Source organism: Tachysurus vachellii, chromosome 5 (assembly GCF_030014155.1).
Source record: "Tachysurus vachellii isolate PV-2020 chromosome 5, HZAU_Pvac_v1, whole genome shotgun sequence".
Classification (NCBI taxonomy): Eukaryota; Metazoa; Chordata; class Actinopteri; order Siluriformes; family Bagridae; genus Tachysurus; species Tachysurus vachellii.
In genome coordinates this window covers 27722473-27747371 of record NC_083464.1, presented here as the reverse complement: position 1 = coordinate 27747371, position 24899 = coordinate 27722473, and the positions used below count along the sequence as shown (strand labels likewise).

The window sequence follows — 24899 nt, the reverse complement described above, 5'->3', positions numbered from 1 at the left end:
CAATAACATGTATTTAACAACGTCTGGAAAATGTCATGCTAACTAAGACTAGTAAATAATAAGTTTCTAAAAAGATTTTAAGATATTACCTTGAATTTGACCAAATTCCAAGATGATGATTTCAGGTTTCTTTGGGCTCAAATTGTAAAAGACTGGTTTTCAGGGAGACATCATTTTCAGGGACTCAGGGAGACATCATTTTCACACATGGCTTGGCCATTACAGAAACCAGAGCTTAATCCCCATTTAGAATCTTTGGGATGTTTTGGAGAAGACTTTACGTGGCAATATGATATCTTGGTGAGAAAGCAGTGCATCTCAGGACAGAAATCTTGTGACATTGCATAAGCTTATTGAAATGATACACAATTAATGTATGCTGTAATTAAAGCAAAATGCAGTCACACTAAATATTGGATGGTGTGACCTTTTTTGGCTAGACATATACAGTGTGTATGTGTGTTATGTTCCTGGTAGGGCTAAAACAGTTCCTAAAATTAACTGTGTAAACTGATTTCAATTAGATTTCCAAATCCTCTGTGAAATTGTTTATAGCATACGTACTGTACTGTATGTGATTGTTCAATACACAGTGCACAGATTATAATAATTGGTGCATGGTGGGCTTTCAACTAGACCCTGTGTGTAAAATAAATAAATAAATAAATAAAGCTTTGATGTTTTTTTTAATAAATTATTTGATTAATTGACCAGATAATGAACACTTAATTGTATAAGCAATCAATAGTTGCACCTCTATTTCACAGAGCATGAAAACATATAGCCAGCAACCAATAAATAAATAGCCATTAAATACATTAGCAGCCTTGCATTCTTTAGATTTGTTCATTTAGAGCTCTAACGTTTGTCAGTTTGGGACATACAGTCTAACTCCATTGTAAGTATACTGTCAGTGACTGGAATTGGTGATGATGGTGTTTTGTTTCAACTTGCATTTATGACTCATGAGAGGAACAAATGATGAACAACATGTTATGCATTTTCTGCCTTCTACTATATTGTAAGGAACACTGTGATAATTCACTACCAGAACATCAGCTATACTGATTTATACTTAACTCGAAGTTAACCGAACATCAATAATGAAATATTATCATTTTAGTATTTCTAAATACTGCTGCTTAATGAGCTGACACATCACATAAATCCATACATTAGCATCAACACGTGACTTCATGGCTTTCAGTGACTTTAAATGTGTAGAATTGACTCCAGAGCTTTAGGGTTGATTATTTGTTTTCAATGCCTAGAATCAGTGAACCGAGTCTGTTTGGGTTCGACTTTGATGTGAACATAAAGCAGGATGATGATTTGATGACACTCAAAATTCACTCACCATCCACCTTAATATAAGAATTTGCTCATTTATACAGTTAAGCACTCAGTCATGTGGCAGCATGAAAATGCATAAAATCATTCGATAACAGCTTCAGTTAATTTTCACATTAAACATCAAAATGGGTGGAAAAGTGTGATCTCTGGTATGGTTGCTGGTGACAGATGGTTTAAGTATTTCAGAAACTTATGATCTGGGAAATTCACAAATAATTTCACACTTCAACATAGTCTATGACTGTGCATGTTGCTAAAAATGGGAGAGACATTCTCTATTTGTGGCTTATGTACACAATTATAACCACAAATCCCACCCTAGTACCTATAATGCAGTGCACCTAAATATTAGCCCTTTATTGTGCATCACTAGCTTGTGCCTGGTTATACAGTTGGGAATAAACATAACTAGATATTGTGGCAATATAATGTAGACTAGGGATTATATCACTATATTGCACATTTAGTCTTACACATTTTAATTTGTAGGAATATTTGCTGCTTGGACCACAAACTCAGAGTTGTATTTACATGATTATTTTTATTATGAGCTGCAGAATCTCAGAGCTATTCACAAAATGATTGACTAGTTTCTAACTAATGTGGTTATGACCAGTTACTAGTGACATGACAGTTAGTAAGTAATGACTAGTTCCTAACTAATACATTTAGTATGTGGGGATTTGACCCACAGCTTGTCCACACACAGTGCATTTTAATAAGTGGTCTGCATTAAAATACTGTAACATGATGCACATAGTTCAAGCACACAGGACTAGACTAGATGTTTCGGTCACAAGGGTCCTCAGGTGGGCACTCATTAGATGTTTGGGTCCAGTCAATGTCCTTTATTTTTACCCATAAATATTAGCTGCTTCATTCAGCCGAATCTGAGAATTCTTTTATCTAATGTTGGTGTCTCTGACCTTGCTTTTTATGGCCTTGGTAGTCTTTAGTAGTCTGTAGATGTAGCCTCAAATACTTTACAGCCATCCTCTTTTGGGGGAATGTGAGCATTCCATCCTTTCTGTGTTTGTGTTTGTTTGTGTTTTGATGTTTGATGTGTTTGTTTGCTGATCTTCCACAGAATAGGCAGGCTAGGTCTTCATCAATCTACTGATTGAGAATTTGGACAGTTGTGAGGACATCATAAATTGTTCTCACCTGGAAACTAATCTTACCCCCAACACACACACAACTTTTCAGCATCTCTTCAGAGTTTAAATAACTTGTACAAGGTCACTGATTTTCCTTAACCACTGCTTTTAAGTAACACATTAACACCTTTTGTGGCTACGCTTCGTCCACCACCTTTGCCAAGATGTTGTTCCAGCCTGCAACAGACCACATCAAACTAACAATGTTTACAAACCTGGAGCCCGATTCACGGCTTCTGCTGGATTCCTGTTCCTCTCTACTGAAATCATGGTTCAGTCAGATGGATAATACTGTCATGAGATTCAGAGAAACTCGTTTCACCTTAGTGAACTGAAACTGTAAAATCTAATTATAAAGCACCATAAATACATTGTGTTCTGTCACGCCATCATGAAGAATTCTGTGTCTATCTTCGGATGATTTCTGACATACTTTTTTGTTATCCGGGCTAAATATTTCTGTAAAATAGCGGAATGACAAAACCAGGAGTCAGTCTGTCACTAACGATGGAGTGCTTAAGAACATGCGTAACTAGTAATGTAATTGCCACGTTTTCTTCTACTGTCACATATTCATATGATTATCCAAGGTTACTAGGAGGAATTTAAATATATGCAGAATAAAACTCCTGTCAGTCAAGACTAGGGTTGCAAAGGGGCGGAAAGTTTCCGGTAAATTTCCGGAAACTTTCCACGGGAACTTAATCTGGGAAATTTTGGAAATATTCAAAATTGGAAACTTTACAGGAATTTATGGGAATTTATGGGAATTTATGGGAATTTACAGGAATTTATGGGAATTAATTGGAAATTTATATAAACTATATTATATACAAACATAAACAAACATTTTGTTTGGTCATAAGAAGACAGGCATGCAAGGTAATACAAATTTTAAAAATGACGTCTTGACTGATTTAATTGTAAGTAGAACTTTAATTGATTATTTCATTGAGTAACACAAAAGCATAATAAACATTATTATGCTTGAAATAAACATTATTTTATAGAGGATTTTTTTATTTCGGGGAGAGTGAGTGTGTGGGGGAGGGTCATCAAATTATCTGTGTATGTGTAACACTCCTAATTTACTGCTTATTAAGAGTCAGTAAGGTAGTTATTAAGTTTAGGTATTGGGTACAATTAAGAATGTAGAATAAGGTAATGCAGAATAAGGCATTAATATGTGCTTAATAAGTACTAATAAATAGGCAATATTCTATTAATATTCATGCTAATAAGCAACTAGTTAAATGACCCTAAAATAAAGTGTTACTGTGCATGTTATGGAAGAATGCAAGTACCTGCAGGGGGTTTGGCCTCAATGGCCCTCCAGTAAGCAGTGTGCTGTGTGCAAGTGACTGAGGACTGCAGGGTACAAATTCAACTTAAATTGCATAAAATCTTGTTGTTTTAAACAAAATTATGCTGTTAAGATTTTTTTTAACTACATTTAAGTTCCTTGTTATAGGCAACTCTGCATTTTTTTTAAATTCCCAGTTTATTTCCATATATTCCCGTTAATTCCCATGGAAAGTTTCCAGCCTTGAAAATTCCCGGAATTTTGCAACTCTAGTCAAGACACACTAATGATTTACTAATCATTCAATTTTAAACTAACTTGGAGACAAGCCTCATAGGTCTGTATTAAGACTTTCGTTTGATTGATGTAGGGGCTAGTTAACACAATCTTCTGGTTTTGTGTGGTTTTTCTTTGTAAACGTTAAAAAGACGTCTTTGATCGCATATCACTGCTTTTCACCTGAATGCACGTGATTTTTTGCAGTTTTAAAATGCCCTTCATGTTAATTTATACTCCTTTGTATCAACATTGTTGTTCTCATGATAATGATTGTAATAATATGAAATATGAACACATGTTGGTTTGGTCATGACAACATGCTTACTTAGTCAAGTATTTTGGTGGGAGGACACCAATAAAAGAAAGTTTGACAGATGAGCAAAACATTTTAATAATTATTAAATAGTTTTAATAACCTAAATCCTCTGATTTTGACATGTATCTGAGCTCCTTTTCAGCTTCTGTACAGTAGTGTGTGTATATATATATGTGTGTGTGTGTGTGTGTGTGTGTATGTGTGTAATATATATATATATATATATATATATATATATATATATATATATATATATATATATACATACACGTGTATATACTGTATATGTATGTATATGTTTTTAATGGTTCTTAAACAGCCTTTGCGTTATATAGCTTAATATTATATTTTTGTCTGTACATTATACATTTATATTTTCTTTTTTTTAAAAGATCTATTTATAAAAAAAATAACTTCTTCCTCCAAAAACATATGTTGTCACTAGTATCAGAATAATAGTTTCTGTAATTTTAGTTCTGAATGAAATATATTTAAAAAAATAAAATAAAATCACTGCATATTTTCGCAGGTAAACCTCCATAATAGATAACAATAACCTCCATAACAAGCACATTTTCACCTGAAGTTGGAGTGTGGCTATGGTGATTTGCCCATTTAGCTACAACAGCGTTAGTGCAGTCAGGCATTGATGTCATGTGAGGAGGCCTGGGGTGCAGTCAGCATCACAATTCATGGCAGAGTTGCTCAGTGGGATTAAGGTCAGGGATCTGTGCAGGCCAATCAATTTGGTTAACTCCAACTGTGGCAAATCCTGTCTACAGAGACCTCAGTATTTGCACAGGGGCATTCTCATGCTCAAACTATTTTGAGCCCCTTACTTCTAGTGAAGGAAAATTTGTATGCTACAGTATGCAATAATATTTATGTTTTTGAGGCAATGTTTGGGGAAGGCCCAAATTTTGGTCAGTGCCAGGTATTAAAAAAAGAATATGTAGTGTTGTTCCATGTCAATTCAACCAAACTGAAAAATGTTGATTGCATACACACACACACACACACACACACACACACACACACACACACACACACACACACACACACACACACACAGGCACGTGCAAGCACCATTTTTCAATTTGGTTGAATTGGCATGGAATAACACTATATATACACAAACTGTTGTACAAGTGACATTATTTACATTTACATTATTTCCTGTCAGGTGTCACCTAAATGAGGATTAGGTTCACTTCTGAGTCATTTCTGAGTCTGGTTCCTCTCAAGGTTTCTTCCTCATATAATTTTAGAGAGTTTTTCCCTTTCTATCATCACCTCAGGCTTGATGACTAGGGATAGATATTAGAGATAAATAATAACTTAAACTTCAAAATTTTTGTTCTGTTTCTATACTTTTGTAAAGCTGCTTTGAGACTATGTCAATTGTTGAAAGTGCTATACAATTAAATGTGATTAAAACTTTGAAATTCACGCGTTCTCTGGTAAAATGTGTGTAGACACCTGATAATCACATTGTGCTAGTTCGAAATCCCATTTTTATACTGTTTATAAAAAGTCCTTTACTGCTTCAACAGCCTCCACTGTTCTAGAAGGGTTTCCATTAGATTTTAGAACGTCTGTGGGGATTTTTGACAAATCAGGCACAAGAGTATTACTGATATGTGGGAAGTGTTTTGATTTATCCCACAATTGTTCAGTGGGGTTGAGGTGAGGACTCTGTACAGGCCACTTGAAATTCACAGCTTTTTCAAGTCATGTTTTTATGGAGCTCATCATTTACAAACAGGGATATTGACATGCTGAAATGGGGCCATCAGTTCAGTTTTTCTATTTTTCAGTCAAGAATAATAATAATACTACTGCATACAAAGACATTCTAGAAAATTGTGTACCTCCAAACAGTTCCATATTTGTCCTTATATATGGGAGACCAGCGACAGTTGTAACAGGGGACGGTTGTAACACCTTGAATTCCTCCAATCAGAAACAACCTAGAGTGATGACACTCACTGTGCACATGCTCAGTTAGTTTCCCTCCATTTTTGCCATAAAGGGAGCCACATTTGAATGTTCCTGACAGAGTTATCTACAAAAGCTTGTTTTTGAGGTAAAAAAAATTACTTTTCTTTCTGATGTACTTTTTTGGATGCTGTTATAGGATCAAATGTCTATGAATTCAAACAAGTATTATTAGAATCACTATTTTGTAAGCTAAAAATATAAATGGCTAACAAGTGTCAAACTCTCAGTCAAGCTAGCTCACATGAGATGAAATCATGGTTGGTGATACTTGGACGGTTGTAACACCCTGTTACAACCGTCCCAGTATCACCAAACAAGTTTCATTTATATTTTAAAAACTAATTAAGCTAAAATAAAACGGCATAGTTTCCCTTTAATGTGCAAATTAAAAGTAAAATGTGCAATGTGCATTGCAAATTAAATGTAAAATGTCATCAAATCACATGCATCCCACTTTTCTGTGGAGGGGATTGATTTTTGCAAGATCCATGGCATCGTCCTCCTCTCATTCCCCCACACTGTTCCCATAAGCTGCAGCCCTTGGAACGCAGTGTATATGGGCCACTGAAGAGGCTGGTATACAACTGCTGTGACGGCTGGATGAAAGCTCATGTCATGTCCATTTATGATCTGCCAGGCATTGTGAAGAGTTCACAATGCTGCATTGTTCTTCCCCGTGCTGCATCACCGGCAAATATTCAGGCAGGGTTTGCATGCACTGGAATTTGGCCTTTTAATAGGAATATTTTCACTGACAGTGACTTTGCACCATCCCTAGTCACAGACCGCCCAATACCAGCAATGACACCAGAGGTTCCATCTTCCTCTACAACTCCATCACCCAATGTGGCAACGGTGGCATCCTCCATGCCACTTAGAGCATCATCCCCTGTCACACCATGTGTGGTGTCCAAGCCTGAGCCTGAGCCATCATCCTCTGCTATGGACACAACTTTTTCACCTGTGTCCATCCGTCCACACCCAAAAGCTGGCCCAAGAAAGCAGACGACAAAGGGCAGGAAAAGAAGGGAAATCTGGGCACACAAGAACTGCACAGACGGAAGGGATTTTTACACTTGCCACAACTGTGACTCAGACTAGGCCTACCAAGCCCCCCACCCACTCTCTCTCTGTTTTTGAGAATGTTTGAGTTCATGTTTAACCTTTTTTGAGGTGTTCTACCCAATAAATAATTTTCTTGCATTATAATTTGACAGCTTCATCCTCTTTTTTGTCATTTTTATGAAAAAAAAGGTAATCATTACTTAAAAACATGAAATGAATAGTCACAATAACACGGCTGATAAACAATATTTTCTATTTTGAGTATATCGTTGCTGTCGGGCGGAAACCTCGTATGTCCAAATTTGACAATTTCATATTTTTTCACATATCGATGCTATTGGTCAGTCCCCACGTGCGTCTGATATTTTTACTATTTTTAAGTTATTAACCAATCTAAAGTCTTGAAAATAGCTTGAGCGCAAATCTCATAACTCCATTGGACATACGAGGTTTCCGCCTGACATCGACGATATGTAGAATACTAAAGAGCATAAATGAAAACGCTTGCTTTCCTAATTTCCCAAACTATGGCATGCCATTAAAGTATACACAGGGGCAAAAGCTGTGTTTTTGGGGTAATTGGACTAACTTGCTGTAGCTTGTCAGGTTATGGACTCTGCTACTGATCTGTGTTCCTTCAGTATGTCAGACTGCTTCCATGTCTAGTTATAATCAGACGCTGACAAGCTCATTACTGGAGTTTGGGGAATCAGAAGCAATCACTGAGCACATCAAGATCTGTCTCTGTATGTGAAGCAAACTAAGACTTAAAAGAAGTGTTCCAACTCCACAGTAAGACGAGACTGGGATAAAAAATATGAATATGGTCTAGCTGTGATCTCTGACGTTTTATAAATTTTTGGTCAAAGACAAAACATGATTACTTTGCTGTTTGCATTCAGCAACAAAATTAGCACACACAAAGATATGAGTCATCCTCTGTAAGAAAATAAGTATAGCATAAAATGCCTGGTATTATATAGTCTAAAGGTCTGGTTTTACTTTATTCTCTACATAGCATGCAAAAAAATGATTATATTAAAAAAATGCTATATATTTACCTCATAAATATAAGCAAGATGTATTTCATTTATAGTGCATATGCCCAAGATTAGTTGTGTGTATATATAAACATAAAATGTATATACATTTTAAATATACTTGCCACAGTAGACTATAGGCTACGGTAAGTAGGATAAGACCAAGGGTCATCTGAACTAAATCCTCAAACAGTGATACTGACACTTCTTTATCATGGAGGCATGAGCACTGTATTTTTTATTTTTTATTTTTTTTTTTTTTTGGTGTTCACGTGAGGAACGTTAGATCCGTAAGTACATGTTTGTTATTGGGTACAAAGCAATTTGTCAATTTATGTGCTAGAGCAACAGAAAATCTATTCAAACTCTGTTCCACCTCTTCAGGTTTTCCCAAAGGTGATAAATAGTCCAGACATCTGAAGAATTTGGGAGTGACATGTAGTGAGCAAACAGTACTTGCCAGAAATCACTGCAATTCGTGCTGCCACTGACCAGTCTTGTCCTGGGTTTCTCTTCAGTTTTAGAGAAACTTTAGGAGGTTATTGGGATGTTCTAAGTATCTTCACTGTTATGCCATATTTTCCTCCAATTGTTGATTTTTGTCTCTATAGTGTTCTGTTGTGCTGTGGAGATCAAAATTTATGAACACTTGATTTTTTCAGGAATAATGTAATCTTCATGGCTCAACATTTGAAGGCATTTTGTTATGGCTATTCCATGCTAGAACAGTGTTTTACAAAATAACCAAGACACTTTAACAAAAAAAGAGAACAGCAATGACTGTTGTAACCTTCAGAAACTACAGTCAGCAATTAGTAGGAAGTGTACAGGCCCTTGCTTTGAATGACTTCAGCACATCTGCGGCCACAAGAGATCACTAGTCTCTCACACTGCTCTGGTATGATTTTGGTCCACTCTTCTTCCAGTCTCTTCCACAGTTTGGTGACTATAGCGGGGTTCCTTGGCTTTTCCAGAGGTTTTCTACTGGGTTTAGATCAGGACTCTAGGCTGGCCATTTCATTATTTCAGCTTTAAGGAACTGCTCTAGGTGTTTTGCTGTGTGACAGGGATCATTGTTGTGCATGAAAATAGCCATGTAGCTGTATAAGTGGCGTAGTTCTGCTGCAGAAAACATCCCCAAACCATAATACCTCCCCTTCCACCTTTCACTGACTCCTTTACACACGTTGGGTTCGGTCTTTCCACAGTTTGATGTCGAACATAATGTTTTCCATCAGACCTAAATAAATTAAACTTGCTTTCATCACTAAAGTGAACTTTGGATCAGTTCCCCTCTGTCCACAAAACATGTTCCTCAGCAACGTTTAGCCCAGATTTTTGATTGATTCTTTCTGCTAATGAGAGGTTTGGTCACTGCAGAGTGGGCTTTCAGTCTAAATTCTCTTAAACATTGAGACACTGTATGATGAGACAGATCCATCCTTACTCTGTTCAGCACTGAACTGGCGATCAATCCCAGCTGCAGTGTTGAACCGATTGCCTGTTGAGATCTCCACATTATCCTGTCCTCTCTTGCATTCGTCTTTCGTGGATGACCGTGGATGCTACATGAATCCAATTTCATCAAAACATTTTTTAATTTTTATTTTTTAGTAATTTTTACTCCTCTGTGTAAGTTGCCTGAAAGTCTTGAAAACAGCATCGGTTTTGTAATTGGGTGGTTAATTGAGATTGAGATTTTTTTTTTAAACAATCAATTATCATCAGCTTTGATATGTTGTCTTGATCCTTTCTTTAATGCATTAGAGTGATATTGAGCTCAGCACCAACTCAGGGATATACAGTATATTATTGGAGTCTAACAACATAACCTCAAACAAATTTAACAATACAGCAGCTATGACAAAGAGGAAACATAATAATGTCATGCACAACAATGCACAACACAATTGCACAATTTCATGCACAACAATGTCCCCTGTCACACAGCAAAACACCTAGAGCAGTTCCTTAAAGCTGAAATAATGAAATGGCCAGCCTAGAGTCCTGATCTAAACCCAGTAGAAAACCTCTGGAAAAGCCAAGGAACCCCGCTATAGTCACCAAACTGTGGAAGAGACTGGAAGAAGAGTGGACCAAAATCATACCAGAGCAGTGTGAGAGACTAGTGATCTCTTGTGGCCGCAGATGTGCTGAAGTCATTCAAAGCAAGGGCCTGTACACTTCCTACTAATTGCTGACTGTAGTTTCTGAAGGTTACAACAGTCATTGCTGTTCTCTTTTTTTGTTAAAGTGTCTTGGTTATTTTGTAAAACACTGTTCTAGCATGGAATAGCCATAACAAAATGCCTTCAAATGGCAGGTTATAAAAGGCAGGTTATAAAAGTCCTTAAACTAGCCAAAATATTTGGCCATTGGAAAAGGAGACACATTTTTTTCTAGCCTTTGCGTGGGAAACAAGGTCACTGTGGTGAACCTGCATGTCTAATGTGCCAATGTGTAATTCCCTTTTGGCTCTTAATGTTCTTGCAGTATATCTTACATTAATTTGAGAAAAATTGTTAATTTGAGTTATTTAAGAGAAATAGCTATAAAATTAGCTCATGGAGGTCTTTAAAATCTGTTACTAGTATAAGTCATAACTCTGTAATTAGAAACCTCTTTGTGAAGTGTTTAAGAGAGTTATAGCTGAATGACTGGACTCATAAGTGCATTTTCTATGAATGAAGCTTTTGCTTGTTTTTCTCCAGAATTAGAATTCTGTCTTATGTTTATGGCTTTTTCAATAAATCATTCCCCCCCACTTCTTTTTTTTTTTCACTTTCTCTCTCTCTCTGTGTCTAGTGTTTGCAGGGGATGTTGTCTTCGCTGCAGTGTGAACTTAACATTCAGAGATATCTGCTAAAAATTGAGTCACTCCATCAACCAAGAGTCAGTAACTGCCAGAGCAGTAAAGCAAGTGTTTGTGTATGGAGGCATGTGTGGGTGTGTGTACAGTATCTGCCCCAACCCATGATATGAAAGAAACCAATGCCTGTGTATTGCCTAATTCATGGTATGATTACCTGAGTTCATGACCAAAAACAGTTTTTTCCATTTAGTTACAAAATTGTTTTTTTAATTTGGTAAAAACATCTAACTTTGGGTGAGTTTGCAGACATTGTTTTATTTCACACATACCAATGTATAAAACAGAAAAATACCAAATGAGCAATACATCTGTCAAATAACCTGATCTATTGGGCTTAAATCAAGGTGTCTAAGTATTATAAATATATGATCAGCTTAAATCTAAAGATGATCTTGTAGGCCATTTACAGGCCACATGATTAATCTTGTAAATGCATAAATAGGTTAAAGATGAACTGATTTGTAAGTAAGGACTGTTTTTGGTTGTGTTTAACCTTTTCTATGCTGTGTGTTTGGATGCTGCAGTGATTATGAGGACTGCTGTTTGGATGCTTGTGTTTTGCCTCTATGTTGATGACTGTTATTTTATGCAACTGTAAGTGGTATCTATGCAACAGTACGTATTCATGCGTATTTGTTATGAAACCTGTGCATTTTTACACCAAGTGATGTTGGAAATAATTTAGTGTATATAATTTGGGTTGATAAACCTGTTGGTGATTTGGACTACTGAAGTGATATGGCACTGGCTCTATTTGAACATTTATTAATGTTAAACTGCATTATTTCTTTCTCCATTGTTGCTTCCAGAACCGGTGTACCAGGACAGGTGTGGTGTGCTCCACTCTAACTCCAGCATTCAGTGATCAGCCAGATCTTGGCTTGCCGCTGTCACTGGACACTTTAGAGGCCATGTCAGAGTGTGACTTGCCTGTTGCCTTCACTCGTGGCTCCCGTTCACGGGCCAGCCTCCCTGTGGTGCGTTCTGCTAACAAGACCAGGGACCGCTCACTAGGTACACACACACACACACACACACACACACACACACACACACACACACACACTATTATTATACAAATATTAAGTTTTTTATTAGAAATGTCATGTCAATTTCTGATCTTGTTTTAGATGAAAGTGATGTAATTGCTTGTAAATAACAACAACAAAACATGCCTCTGTTATGGTGTCTAAATAAATTCAGTTTTAGACTCATCTGTCCAAAGCACATTATTCCAGAAGTCTTGGCCTTTGTCTCTGTTTTCTTTCACAAACTTCAGTCTTGTCTTCATGTTTTTCTTAGTTTTCCTCCTTGCACACCATGATAATTAAGTTAATATGTTGTTCAGTCTCTTTCTGATTGTAGATTAATGCACTTTGTCATCAGCTGTAGCATGAGATTGTTGTAGGTCCTGTGATGATATTTTAGGGCTTTTGAGGCTTTTGAGACTTTTTTAAGCATCTTGCTCTTGGGGTGAATTTGCTTCGATGTACCGACCTGGCCATATTGGCAGTTGTTTTAAATGTTCTCCACTTGTAAATGATTCTTGGACTGTGCAAATTCTTTTGAGATCATTTTATATACCTTACCAGACTCATAAGAATCAACAATCTTCTTTCTGAAGGCCTCAGAGAGCTCTTTGGATCTCACCATGGTGATAACTCTCACTTCATCAATTAAGAGCAACCAAACTAAATGTCTGAGGTTTAAATAAGACCTGATGTGATACACATGTAGGTAATGTTGTCCATTTTAAATACAAATTAACATGAGGGTGTCCTTACTTTTTCCTCACAAGAAAATAGATTTTTTTAAAATTACATTTTACAGATTATTTAAAAAAAGAGCTTTCTTTGGTTTCATTTTTTATTCACTTATATTACTTATTTTATTATATTACTATATTAACAAATATTGTTTAAATGAAGATCAAATACATACACACATACAAAGTCAAACAAATTGTGACATGTTTCAACAAGAGAGACTATTTTATAATGTGACTGTGACAATGTCTATTATTAAAAATACAAAAAAAAAAGTCACTGCATTTATTTATTGAAAGGCATATAGAGGCATATCTATTCATTCATTCACAATGAAATTGCAGCTTAAATGCAGACTTTGAATTAGTGTTTAATGACTGTTTAAACTATACAGTAGATTATTTTGGCCACAAATGCTCTCTGTTGCTGATAAAATGATTTTGTGTGTCCACAAGAGTATAAGCAAGTCATATGGGTAAATGCAGATTTGTTATTTTCCATCCAGACAGTAGGATCTAAGCTGCTACTTATGCACATATTACAGGATAGCGCTAGCTTGTGGGTAGGCACTTACACAAACACACACACATTTCCTCACTAATGTCTTGATGTGCACAAAAACATCACCTTCTTTCAGACCTGCTTTTAGGTCTTTTAATCAACAGTGTTCAAAACACTCCTACATATGTCCACACACACACACATGCACGCAATACACTCTTTGAAATAGAAGACTCCATTTGGCCTAAAGCACTGATTGGTTGGTTTAAATGAAAAACAGCTGGAAAGAGTCAGTGAGAGAGAGAAAGGGAGGGACGTGGGGATAGAGATCTCTTCTCTAAATAAAGCTTGTGAAGGAACATTGTGGGGAAATAGAGTGAGATCACAGAGCTTTAAACAGAGAGACAGAAAGTGTTTTTTTCTGCGACAGTAAGTGTCCTTTTTTACTCTATTCTTTGAAGATGAAATATTTATCCACTACAGAAATGCTGCCATTGTTTAGTTGCGTGGCTTTAACACGCTTTAGATTAGTAAAAAATTTCTCTCTTCTTTCTGCTCTAATTCTGGACTGTTTGGCAGCTTGGCCTGTTCTCTGAATGATCTGACTCTGAATGATCTTTACTGCTATCTTCTGAATGATTTAACTTTTTAAACTACATTAAATAAATGTTTACTTTCTGAGGAAAAAACTTGGTCAGAAACTATAGACACATGGATTTTTCCATATTTGTAATAATATTGTTATAAAGTTTTATTTAGTTGCTCTGTAGAAAAGGTTTGTTCGGTTTCTGGGCTGTAGGCCATTTTTACAGCATCTTTCTGTTCTAATTCTTTACAGCTGTGTTTTTGATCTGTCTGTGATGGGATCCAGGGCTGAACATTTGTTTCTCATTTATCGAGACACACTGAAGCTGCAGCCTACAGTCTAAAGCTGAATAGATCCTTCTCTGTCCATCTGTGTCCTTTAATTCAATTCAGAATGTTTTTTGAGAGAAATATTCTAAGCTTTCTACGTTTAGATTTATGGCATTTGGTAGACACCCTTATCAAGAGCCAAATACAAATGTGCTTTGAAGTCTCAGATGAATACATCAATGCTAGTTTACTAGGTCAGACTAAACCTTTCTAATTTAGAAGAGCACAATCTTTTTTTTTTTTTTTTTTTTTTATTAATGCTAGTTTAAGTCAAAACTTTTAGATTATTCATTGAGAAGGCTGTTCAGTGAAAGCATTTTTATGCTTCACATTAGCTTGTGTAAAGTACAAGAAGGTGCATCCGTGGCAGGAGGAATGCAGCATCAGTTGTGGGACTAGTGGAAAAAAATCAAATATATTAGTGTTCTTTCCTTGAAGAAGCAAGACCTTTTAATACTGGAAGTCGTGGCCTAATGGTTAGACTCCTGTCTGACTCCTAACCCTAAGGTTGTGGGTTTGAGTCTCGGGCCGGCCACGACTGAGCAAGGCTTTGGAAGAAAGGTTCCTGTGATGCGATGGGCGGTTTTCAGTGCCTCTCGGTTGTGCAGTTCCTATACCAGACTGACAAAGTTGGTCAGGATGCTCTCAATCGCACAGCGATAAAGGTTCACCAGGATGGCTGAAACAAGTGATGTCTCTTTAGTGCCCTCAAAAAGAACAGGTGCTGGTGGGCTTTCTTGTCCAGGCTATAGTTGTTGGTGGTCCATGACAGGTCCTCGGAGAAGTGGATCCCCAGGAACTTGAAGCTGGAGACACGTTCAAGTTGAGGGGGTGTGTGTAGTTCCTCCTCTCCCTCCTGAAGTCCATGATGAGCAACTTTTTTTGTTTTTCTGGTGTTAAGGAGCAGGTTGTTGTGGCACACTATGCGGCCAGATGTTGTACGTCTTCCCTGTAGGTGGTCTCATCATTGTTGGTGATGAGGCTAATCACTATGGTGTCATCAGCAAACTTGATTATGGAATTAGGTCCAGGCACAGGCCTGCAGGTTTGAGTGAAGAGGGATTATAGGAATGGGCTCAGCACACAGCCCTGTGGTACACCTGTGTTAAGGATGAGGTTGACAGAGTGGATGTGTCCTGACCTGACATTTTCGGCTCTGTTGGTCAGAAAGTCCATGATCCAGTGACAGAGGGAGGTGTTGATGCCTAGATCCCCAAGTTTGATGATTAACTTGGACAGGAAGACGGTATTAAATGCTGAGCTAAAGTCCACAAACAGCATTCGTGCATATGTGTTATTATTGTCCAGATTTGTGAGCACAGAGTGCAGTGCTAAGGAGACTGCATTCTCTGTGCTCTTACTGCTTGGGCAGGCAAACTGATGTGGGTGCATTGTTGGTGGAAGGCAGCTCTTTAGGTGTGCCGGGACCAGTCACTCAAAGCACTTTATGATAAAGTGCTTTGTGTGTGTGTGTGTATATGTACGTACGTATGTATGTATGTATGTATGTATGTATGTATGTATGTATGTATGTATGTATGTATGTATGTATGTATCGCCAAACCGGTCATGCAGGATGGTGTTACAGGCAGTATAACATTTCCCATGGCATCTCCAGACTTTTTCAAGTCTGTCACGTCCTCAGTGTGAAACTGCTCTCGTCCGTGAAGAGAACGGGGCACCAATTCTGGTCATCTCTTGCAAATGGCAATCAATCTACATGGTGCTGGGCTGTGAGCACAGGTCCCACTAGAGGATATCATCGGGCCCATTATGCCATCTTTATGGAGTATGTTTCTGACAGTTTGTTCAGAAACATGCACACCAGGCCTTCTGTAAGGCTCTAGCAGTACTTCACCTGGTCCTACACACACAAATTAGCAGATACCGGTCCTGCTGCTGGGTATTTACCATTTTACAGCCCTGTCCAGATCTCCTCGTGTAATGGTCCATCTTCCTATATTTTCTCCATGTGCTCTTGAAACGCCAAAGCGACACACCAAACCTCCTTGCGAAGGCACATATGGATGTGGCATTGAGGAGGAGCTAGACTTCCTGTGCAACCTACTGCCTCATTCTACAAGTAGTTACAAAACCCTACAAACCTAGAGATGAATCAAGAAGGATAAGGGGAGAGAGTAATTGTCTGTGGCCACAAACTGCTGAACCATTCACTTTTTGGGAATTTGTTATTGCATCTGTAGTGTACCATCAACTGTAATTGACTTGCTGTTAAACTGAATATGGCCTCTCTCTCTATCTCTCTCTCTCTCTCTCTCTCTCTAATCACTCTTCCTCTTTCAGGTGTTCTGTACCTGCAGCATGGTGATGAGACAAAGCAAATCCGGATGCCCAATGAGATCACAACTGTAGGCACGGTGCAAGCTTTGTTTGTCAGCGCTTTCCCACAGCAGCTCAGCATGAAAATGCTTGAGTCTCCCAGCACAGCCATCTACGTTAAAGATGACATGAGAAACATGTACTATGAGCTGAGTGATGTCAGGTATGCAGTGTTTGTGTTACGCTTGTTATCATTTAATCATTAATTCTATAACATCATGATAACATTAGAGATGCCAATCAGCCTACTACACATGCCTTACATGACTAGTGGAGGAAACCCCTGAAGCTCCGTGAGAACATGCAAACTCTCCTCACACTAAACGGAGGAAGGAATCAAATCTTGGAAGTTCAATTCAAACATGTTTACCACTAATCCGCCATGTCCCCTTTTGGCTCATAATTGTAAACTAGAATTTGCCCATGAACATTACAATGGGGTAAAACTATTTTAAACAGCTTTTTAATCCATTAGTATCATTCTGCTGTTGGTGAAACACATCCCTGGAAGTATGTTTAGGGTGAGTTAAACATATAGGTATTGTGTTCTAGTAAGTAATGGCCTCTACATTTTGGACTAACTGGGGCTTGTTTGTCATTTTTATGAGATGATTCACTCCAATGTTTGTCAGTGCCACACATAATGAAACTAAACATCCATCCAAAGTTACTACATAATCAGAAAGCTTACTTTCACATGCCTTTGGTCCTCATAGACTACTTTTGTCTTGTCAAAATTAAGTAGGAGGAAGTAACTCAAGTCTTAAACACCAGCTTAATAATAATGAGGAATGTACAAGTCATGTGGTTTTGCTGAAACATATTGCATGCGTATGGAAGTCACGTTACTTTTTACATATATACAGTGGTGTGAAAGTGTTTGCCCCTTCCTGATTTTTTATTTTTTTGAACGTTTGTCACACTTTAATGTTTCAGATCATCAAACAAATATAAATATTATTCAAAAATAGCAAAAGTAAACCCAACATGCAGTTTTTATTATTAAGGGAAAACAAAATCCAAACATACATGGCCCTGTATGAAAGTGTTTGCCCCCACTGTTAAAACATAACTGTGGTTTATCACACCTGAGTTCAATTTCTCTAGCCACACACAGGCCAGATTACTGTCACATCTGTTCACAATCAAGTAATCACTTAAATAAGACCTGACTGACAAAGTGAAGTAGACCAAACCATCCTCAAAAGCTACACATCATACTGATAGAAAGAAATCCAGGAACAAATAAGAGAGAAATTTAAAAAATTTGAAAGTAATTTAAAAACTGCATGTTGTGTTTACTTGTTATCTTTGACTAATATTTAAATTTGTTTGATGATCTGAAACATTAAAGTGTGACAAACGTGAAAAAGAAAAAAAAAAAAATTCGGACACTTTTTCACACCACTGTATATGCGTCATTCAGATAAATCCTGAGCAAGGAAATAGGTGATCCATTAACTCCAACAAGACTTTCTAGTCTGTCTACCTTTCTAAACAATGTCTTTTCTAAGGTATAGAGTAGCATGGTGTCAAGACACTATTACATAATGTAATATTTGCAGTGTTGTGTTGTTATTTCATGTCATCTTCTTTGATAACAGTATAGACTGATATCAAACACAGAATCATCAAATCATGATGTCAGTGATTAATTTTGGGTTCACACTTTGAAAGGGTTGCTGGTGCTGCACTTAAATATCTCAACAGACAGGAAATAAGAACATGAATTTTCTTTTTTGATAAAGGTACATATGTATTTTTACATTTTAATGAGCTAGCTAAAACCTCAAGCTTTATCGAGGAAACCCACAGTGATGTGAGCTGAATTTTGCAATGCTCCTGCATGTCTTTTTTTATCAGCACAGTTTACACTGTATTATGGTCACATAACTAGAACCTACCATATCAACACAAATACACACACACACTGGAAGACCACCCTTGATTAAGAGTTTACTATTTCTTCTCTGTGATTGATGGATCTTCATCTCTCCTCTTGTCGTATCTCTCTCTCCTCTTTCTTGCACTGATCTGCTCTCATGCCTTATCCACCATGCAATAGCTGAATCAGGATCCCATGTTATTATCAGCACACTAGGCCATGGTCAGATGGTGATGTTTGGGGGGCATTAATGAACCGTTTGGATCTCTCCTTCTACAGGAGCATCACAGATCAGTCGTGCCTGAAGGTTTACCACAAGGACCCAGCACATGCCTTCAGCCATGCAGCTCGACCCATCAACGGAGATGCTAGGGTGAGTGCTAGCGTCGATCATATTAACTTCATCAGAAAACAAAGGGTGGCTCAGAGGTGGTTCACGTCCATCTGCTGTGGGGTTCAAAAGTCCAATTAATTCTGCTTTTATTAACTAAAATCTGTCATGATAATAATGCACAATTGGTAAAGTTCTGTCCTAATTGAGGCAGTTCCATGCTAATCGTTCAGAGGTTTATCATGAACATGACATTTTTACATGAACAGGTTATTGAGGTTTATTTTAATTTCATCACAATGCATGCTCAAACCGCTAAATAATTGTTGAATTTGTTGTGGTTTAACTAATGTTTAGTTGAATAACTGTCAACAGCTTTGTAAAATGTTCAATTTGACTTTTAATTAGAAATAATTAGCATTTAACACATACAGAGAACTCATTATGGTTTTAACGGATTCTGGAACAAACATTTAATTGTGTGTGATTAGTTTAGGGCTTTCTGGCCAACACTGGCCCTTTTTCTAGCAATTCAACTTTAGGATATTAGTGCAGGTTTAATGATGATGGTGAATTCTTGTATGTTTGAACTTGGATTCTCTTTAAAGTGATCATAAACATATTACAAATAGCATGATACAGTATTGTTAAGAGTTAGAGAAACAGCAGAATACACTTGGACAACTGTCCATTAGCTTGATTCAAAACTGTGGGATCTCCTTTATCATTAGACATTAGAATCAAATGAAAAGATGAACTTCATAGGAAATGAAGTTAGAATTTTTTTATTTAGGTATTTATTTTGTACTCTTACTTGACTTGTAGTCAAGTCAAGTCACTTTTATTGTCACATCACCACAGCACATGTGCCTTGGTGAGTGAAATTCTTTGCAGAATCAATTTACATACAAGTGAAATTAAGAACAATTTACATACAGGTGATACATAGTGGCTTGTCTAAGAGGTATATGAGAAGTAAATTAAGTCTGATGTATACTAGATACATCTTCTGTATCTTCTGTATGTATTCCACATTTGCTGAGCTACCTACTTATAAACTGACCCCTTTGTTTAATCCTTGATGACTTGCACACCCTTTCTGAATACCCAGGATACCAAACCAAAGGGAAAGCTAATAGCTAGCGGTAATAATCTGAATACTGTATTTATGATATGAGTATGTGGATCTATGGCCTCCACAGTTTTTGCACTGCTTGCATTACACTTGATATTGATACTTGCCATTGGATAGAATGACAGATATATAAGGTTTAAATCCTCTTGGATCCAGAATAGGAGGCTCTCTACATGCATCAGAATATTTTATTGAAAATAATGCAGTCAAATGTACTGTCTATGCCATATACTGTCTGCATTGCCTGTTCCTGTATTAGTGATTGCACTTGAGTCAGTAAAGCCAGTTGCTGTGGGTCTCATGCCTCACTTCAACGAAAACTTTCAGATACAATGGAGAGATGCCGCTGTAGTTTCAGTGTATTATGCCCTGGTGGCCACACCCTAATCTAATACACCATTTATATGTTCTGGGCTTGTCCTATGGGACTATATCCTGTGTAACTCCAAACAACCGCTGTTGTCATTTCTCCAACCCAAAAGTGAACTAAAGACTAAGGTGAACAAATATTTATGAGTCACTGTTGTGCAGTGCTTTCAGTAGGTCCTTTTCTGACTCATTCTGCTTAAGCTGATGATTTTTAGACACAACTGCAAGTGTGGTATTGGGCTACACGAGCAGGTTGCGCATTTGGCATGTTCCAACAATTTAACTTTAAACTCAGTTGATTGTAGTACTGACAGACAATAGCCAGTGTCTGTAGTGAATCAACTGTACTTAGCTCTTCCAAATTCTGCACCTCATTGTGCTGTTAAGTCAATGACGATTCTTTTCTCACAGCTGCTTCCATCTCAGATTCACTTAACATACCCAAAGTGCTCACTCTTCATATTCCAGGTGACTTAAGCCCTCCTTTGGAATCAGGTGTGATGCCCAGCTTCATGCAGTGAAAGAAATGATTGTTTTTTTAATATAAAATTTGTGTTGTCTTTGACATCACATGATACACGCTTCACACGACCCTGAAAAAGGAAACTTCATGAGCACATTGTCTGAGGGATCAGTTCACAGTAATGAATATAAATATGAAAAAGAATAGATTTGCATTATCCCACTATTTTGCAGACATTTATTATTAATGCGTTTATAATTTATTTCCCAATATGTAAACTTTATAATCCAACTCACACAAAGACTTAATATGACAGTCGTTTTAAAAACATTATTATAAATTACTAAATGCAATAAATTACATTTAACACATTTAGCCAATACCCTTATTTTACAATAGGCTTTAGTTATATTGTTGGTAACTCAATTACAATATATTGTATGCCTGAATTACAATATATCCTGCATTTATGATCTGGATCACTTTTTAAAATTATTTAAAAGGTTACAAAGCAAATGATGAAATTTGCCATAGAAGCCTTTATCATCACCACGTATACATTACAGCACAGTGGAATTCATACAAAGTTTAGTTCCATACTTCTAGCAAATCTCATGTTAGCAAAACAGTTTGGGAAAGACCATCACAATCATGTGTCCACATAATTCTGGCCATATAATGTATGTACTAAAGTTTATTTGTTTGATACATTTATTCATTAAGATGAATATAATAAATTAGTTGGTGATATTCTTGTATAGTTTTTCTGTAAGCTTATTATTCTCTATAAAAGTGTGTAAAATGTGATTGAGCCACATTGTGCTAGGATAAACTGTTGACCCAGCATTAACATGGACACGCTGACTGCACACTCTATAGACTGTAAAAGTGTACACTTGTGGTCTGTGTATGCTTGCTGGAAAACACCCCCCCCCCCCCCCACACACACACACACACACACACACACCTCACCCCCAGTCAAATCAGATATGTTAACACAGGTTTAATAAGCACAAGCAAAATAAACATCAGATTCAGCCAGACACTTGTACAGACATGCTGTATTTGTCTGTGTATTATGAGAATATAATTGCAGTAGCATCATAGTAATATAGCAGATCTACAGAGAAGGAAAACAAATATAGAAAGAGTTTTTAAGATTATTAAAATTAAGATGAAATCCAAATTTATTGTCTCATGTATTTGTAATAAGTATGTATGTGTATGTGTGTGTGAGAGAGAGAGAGAGAGGGAGAGAGAGAGAGAGAAAATATGGTTGATTTTAGTTGATTTTAACAATTTTTTTTTTCCCCATGTTTATGCAGTATATGGCAGATTCTACATGGTTTATTGTCTGGTGTGTGTGTGTGTGTATGCATGTATGTGTGTGTTTGTGCCTTATTGTATTACCTTATTTGACAGATTAGGAGCACACACCCATTTTTTTCTCAGGCGATATTGTTACCCTTATTCCCGGAGACATATTTATGTGACTAGTTACTTCAATCCTGGCCAACTTTACTTTTTACTTATTCAAGACATTGCCACAAAGAAATGTCACAGAGATCCAGATCCCTACTGAGCCTTCGACCTTTAAGGTTATTATAATAACACACTAAAGTAGGTGTGTAATATAGTTTAGCCTCTTCAATACTCTGTATTGAATATCTCAGTGATCCATTACATTTCCATTAAAAAAAGATTAGTTATATATCATAATCTATTTCAAAATAAACATGTCATTAGTAGATATAATAATAGTAATAATAATAATAATAATAATAATAATAATAATAATATAACTATTATTATTAACAGACTAAAAGTAACTTTCCATTCTATTCCATTTTGAGGTAAAAATCCTATAGATTTGGCGAAAAAAGTCTTCAGAGCAACACATCAAAACATCAAATCAATTTGGATATTTACTTAAGTCACGTTAACTTTGCTCTGAACATTTCTGAACTAAAGTGACCGGAGCCACCTGTGTTGGGTGTGGTTCTGGTTTCACATCTGACTCAACTCTGAAATAAAACCTTGATTGTTAGAAAAGAAAGCATCACAAAGAAAGATTGACTCTCTGACCTTTCAAAGAATGCCATAAATAAGCTACAGGTCAAAAGGAATTTTGGTTTGTTTATGCTTTTGTCTTTGTTTGGTGCTTAACAACGTTCAACAGATGTGAAATATAAAGATGTGAAATATACATTCAAACCAGTGCATGACTTTGTGTGTGTGTGTGTGTATATGTGTATATATATATATATATATATATATATAATGTCATAGTAAATGGGCCATCATTTACCAGAAAAAAGTCATGTACTAATTAGTATCAATTACTAATAATTAGTATTAATTAGTATTAATTACTAATGTACTAATACAGTGAATACAATAGAGTAAATACAGTAATCATATTGTTCCAGTCCAATGAAGATTGTGTGACCAAACCCATTATTTTATAGACTGCTATTTATATTTCTTGTATGGAATTCTTAAAGGTGTTAATCAAAGTGACTTGAATTCAGTGTGTATGCGTCTTATTATAGTATTAAACTAAATATGGTACAAACACCAATACATCTTATTTAATGCCAGAAAAGATTTTTGCCAGATTTTCCTTAAAAATATTCTTGTTTGCTGTAACCCGACCGACCCTGTCAATTTAGGGCCGACTCAATTATTATTATTTTTTTTTTTTTGCTTTAAGTCCGACCGACTTGCCGGTTGTAAATTTGCACGAAGACCGACCATTTTTTTTAACTCTTCAAACAACCAATACAAATTAATTATAAAATTAATTATATTTTAGTAAGTATTGTAAATATATAAATTGCCTAGGCCTACATACAAACGAAGGCTACGTCCTTTCTTTTAAATAAAAACCCGTGACGTCATCTATGTTTACACTATTGGTTAACGGCTGTCACACTATGGCCTGTGCGTTCGCTTTGTCTCATCCTCTCATTCACTGTCAGTCAACGTGTGTTCACGCTTGGTAATGATGGCTAACAAAATGTTCACGGTCACCATTCAAACAAATTTGTTTGTGGTCTATATAGCCTGCATCAAAATGAGGTTAGCAATGATGCGCCCGAAGGCACGGGTTGAAGACCCAGTCAGTGACGTCACAATATGCTATTTTGTTTAAATTCATACCTACATAATCACCGTCACCAAAATTGTACTTTTTTTTTTTACATTGAAACTTGAAAAAAAAAATATAGACCTACCTACCTTTTTTTTTACTATTACTGCAAACCAAAATATTTTTAAGGATGGCCCCATGTGAAACACTAAATATATGCATAGAGAAGACACCATTTTTAGCTACAAGTTTATAATGTTCAGTCAAAAACGACCTGAGCCAAATGATGTATCCTTAATGCCAGGATTACCAAATCTATCAAGAAAAATAATAAGAGGACAGTACTCTGAGAACTGGTCATTTACCATTTTAACCAGAGCTGTTTCTGGTTTATAATGAAGCCAAATCCTGACTGAAACTTTCATGAATTTTATTCCCATGTAGATCTGAGCATAACTTCTGGGCTACAACCTATTCTAGGATCTTGGCAATAAAGAGCCTATGGTTGGACAGCTGATGGGTCGAGGTCAGGTTTTTTCATTAGGGTGTTGATAACTTGTTTAAATGATTTAGGTACATAACCAGTGCCTAGGGGAACATGTATTATTTTCAGAAGAGGTTTGGTTTGGTTGATTGACTTCTGGTGTTATCTGTTTGATTAAAAATGGAGGTAAGGTTTCTAGTAAGTTTATTTTTTTTAATGGGGAAATTGGTGAA

The 24899-nt window shown here is 36.6% G+C and overlaps 2 protein-coding genes across 8 annotated transcripts in view; both read left to right on the top strand.

Moving 5' to 3' along the window:
- LOC132846282 (sickle tail protein homolog) overlaps window positions 1–11502 on the top strand; it is a 35181-nt gene extending 23679 nt beyond the window's left edge. The window contains exon 3 of the mRNA XM_060870933.1: window positions 11320–11502. Coding sequence (XP_060726916.1) covers window positions 11320–11496 — 177 coding nt within the window. The 3' untranslated portion in view covers window positions 11497–11502. The remainder of the gene's footprint in view (window positions 1–11319) is intronic.
- si:ch211-285f17.1 (sickle tail protein) overlaps window positions 1–24899 on the top strand; it is a 63298-nt gene that overhangs the window by 6121 nt on the left and 32278 nt on the right. For 5 of the 7 annotated variants that reach the window (XR_009648477.1, XR_009648478.1, XM_060870929.1 and 2 more), the window contains exons 2-4: window positions 12196–12400; window positions 16873–17071; window positions 19073–19166. Coding sequence is in view for 5 of the 7 variants with exons in the window: in XM_060870929.1 (XP_060726912.1) it covers window positions 12298–12400; window positions 16873–17071; window positions 19073–19166 (396 nt within the window). In the remaining 2 variants the exon portion in view is untranslated. Of the gene's footprint in view, window positions 1–12195; window positions 12401–14043; window positions 14083–16872; window positions 17072–19072; window positions 19167–24899 lie in introns of those variants that run through there. The other 2 variants (XM_060870931.1, XM_060870930.1) reach the window with 2 other exon arrangements.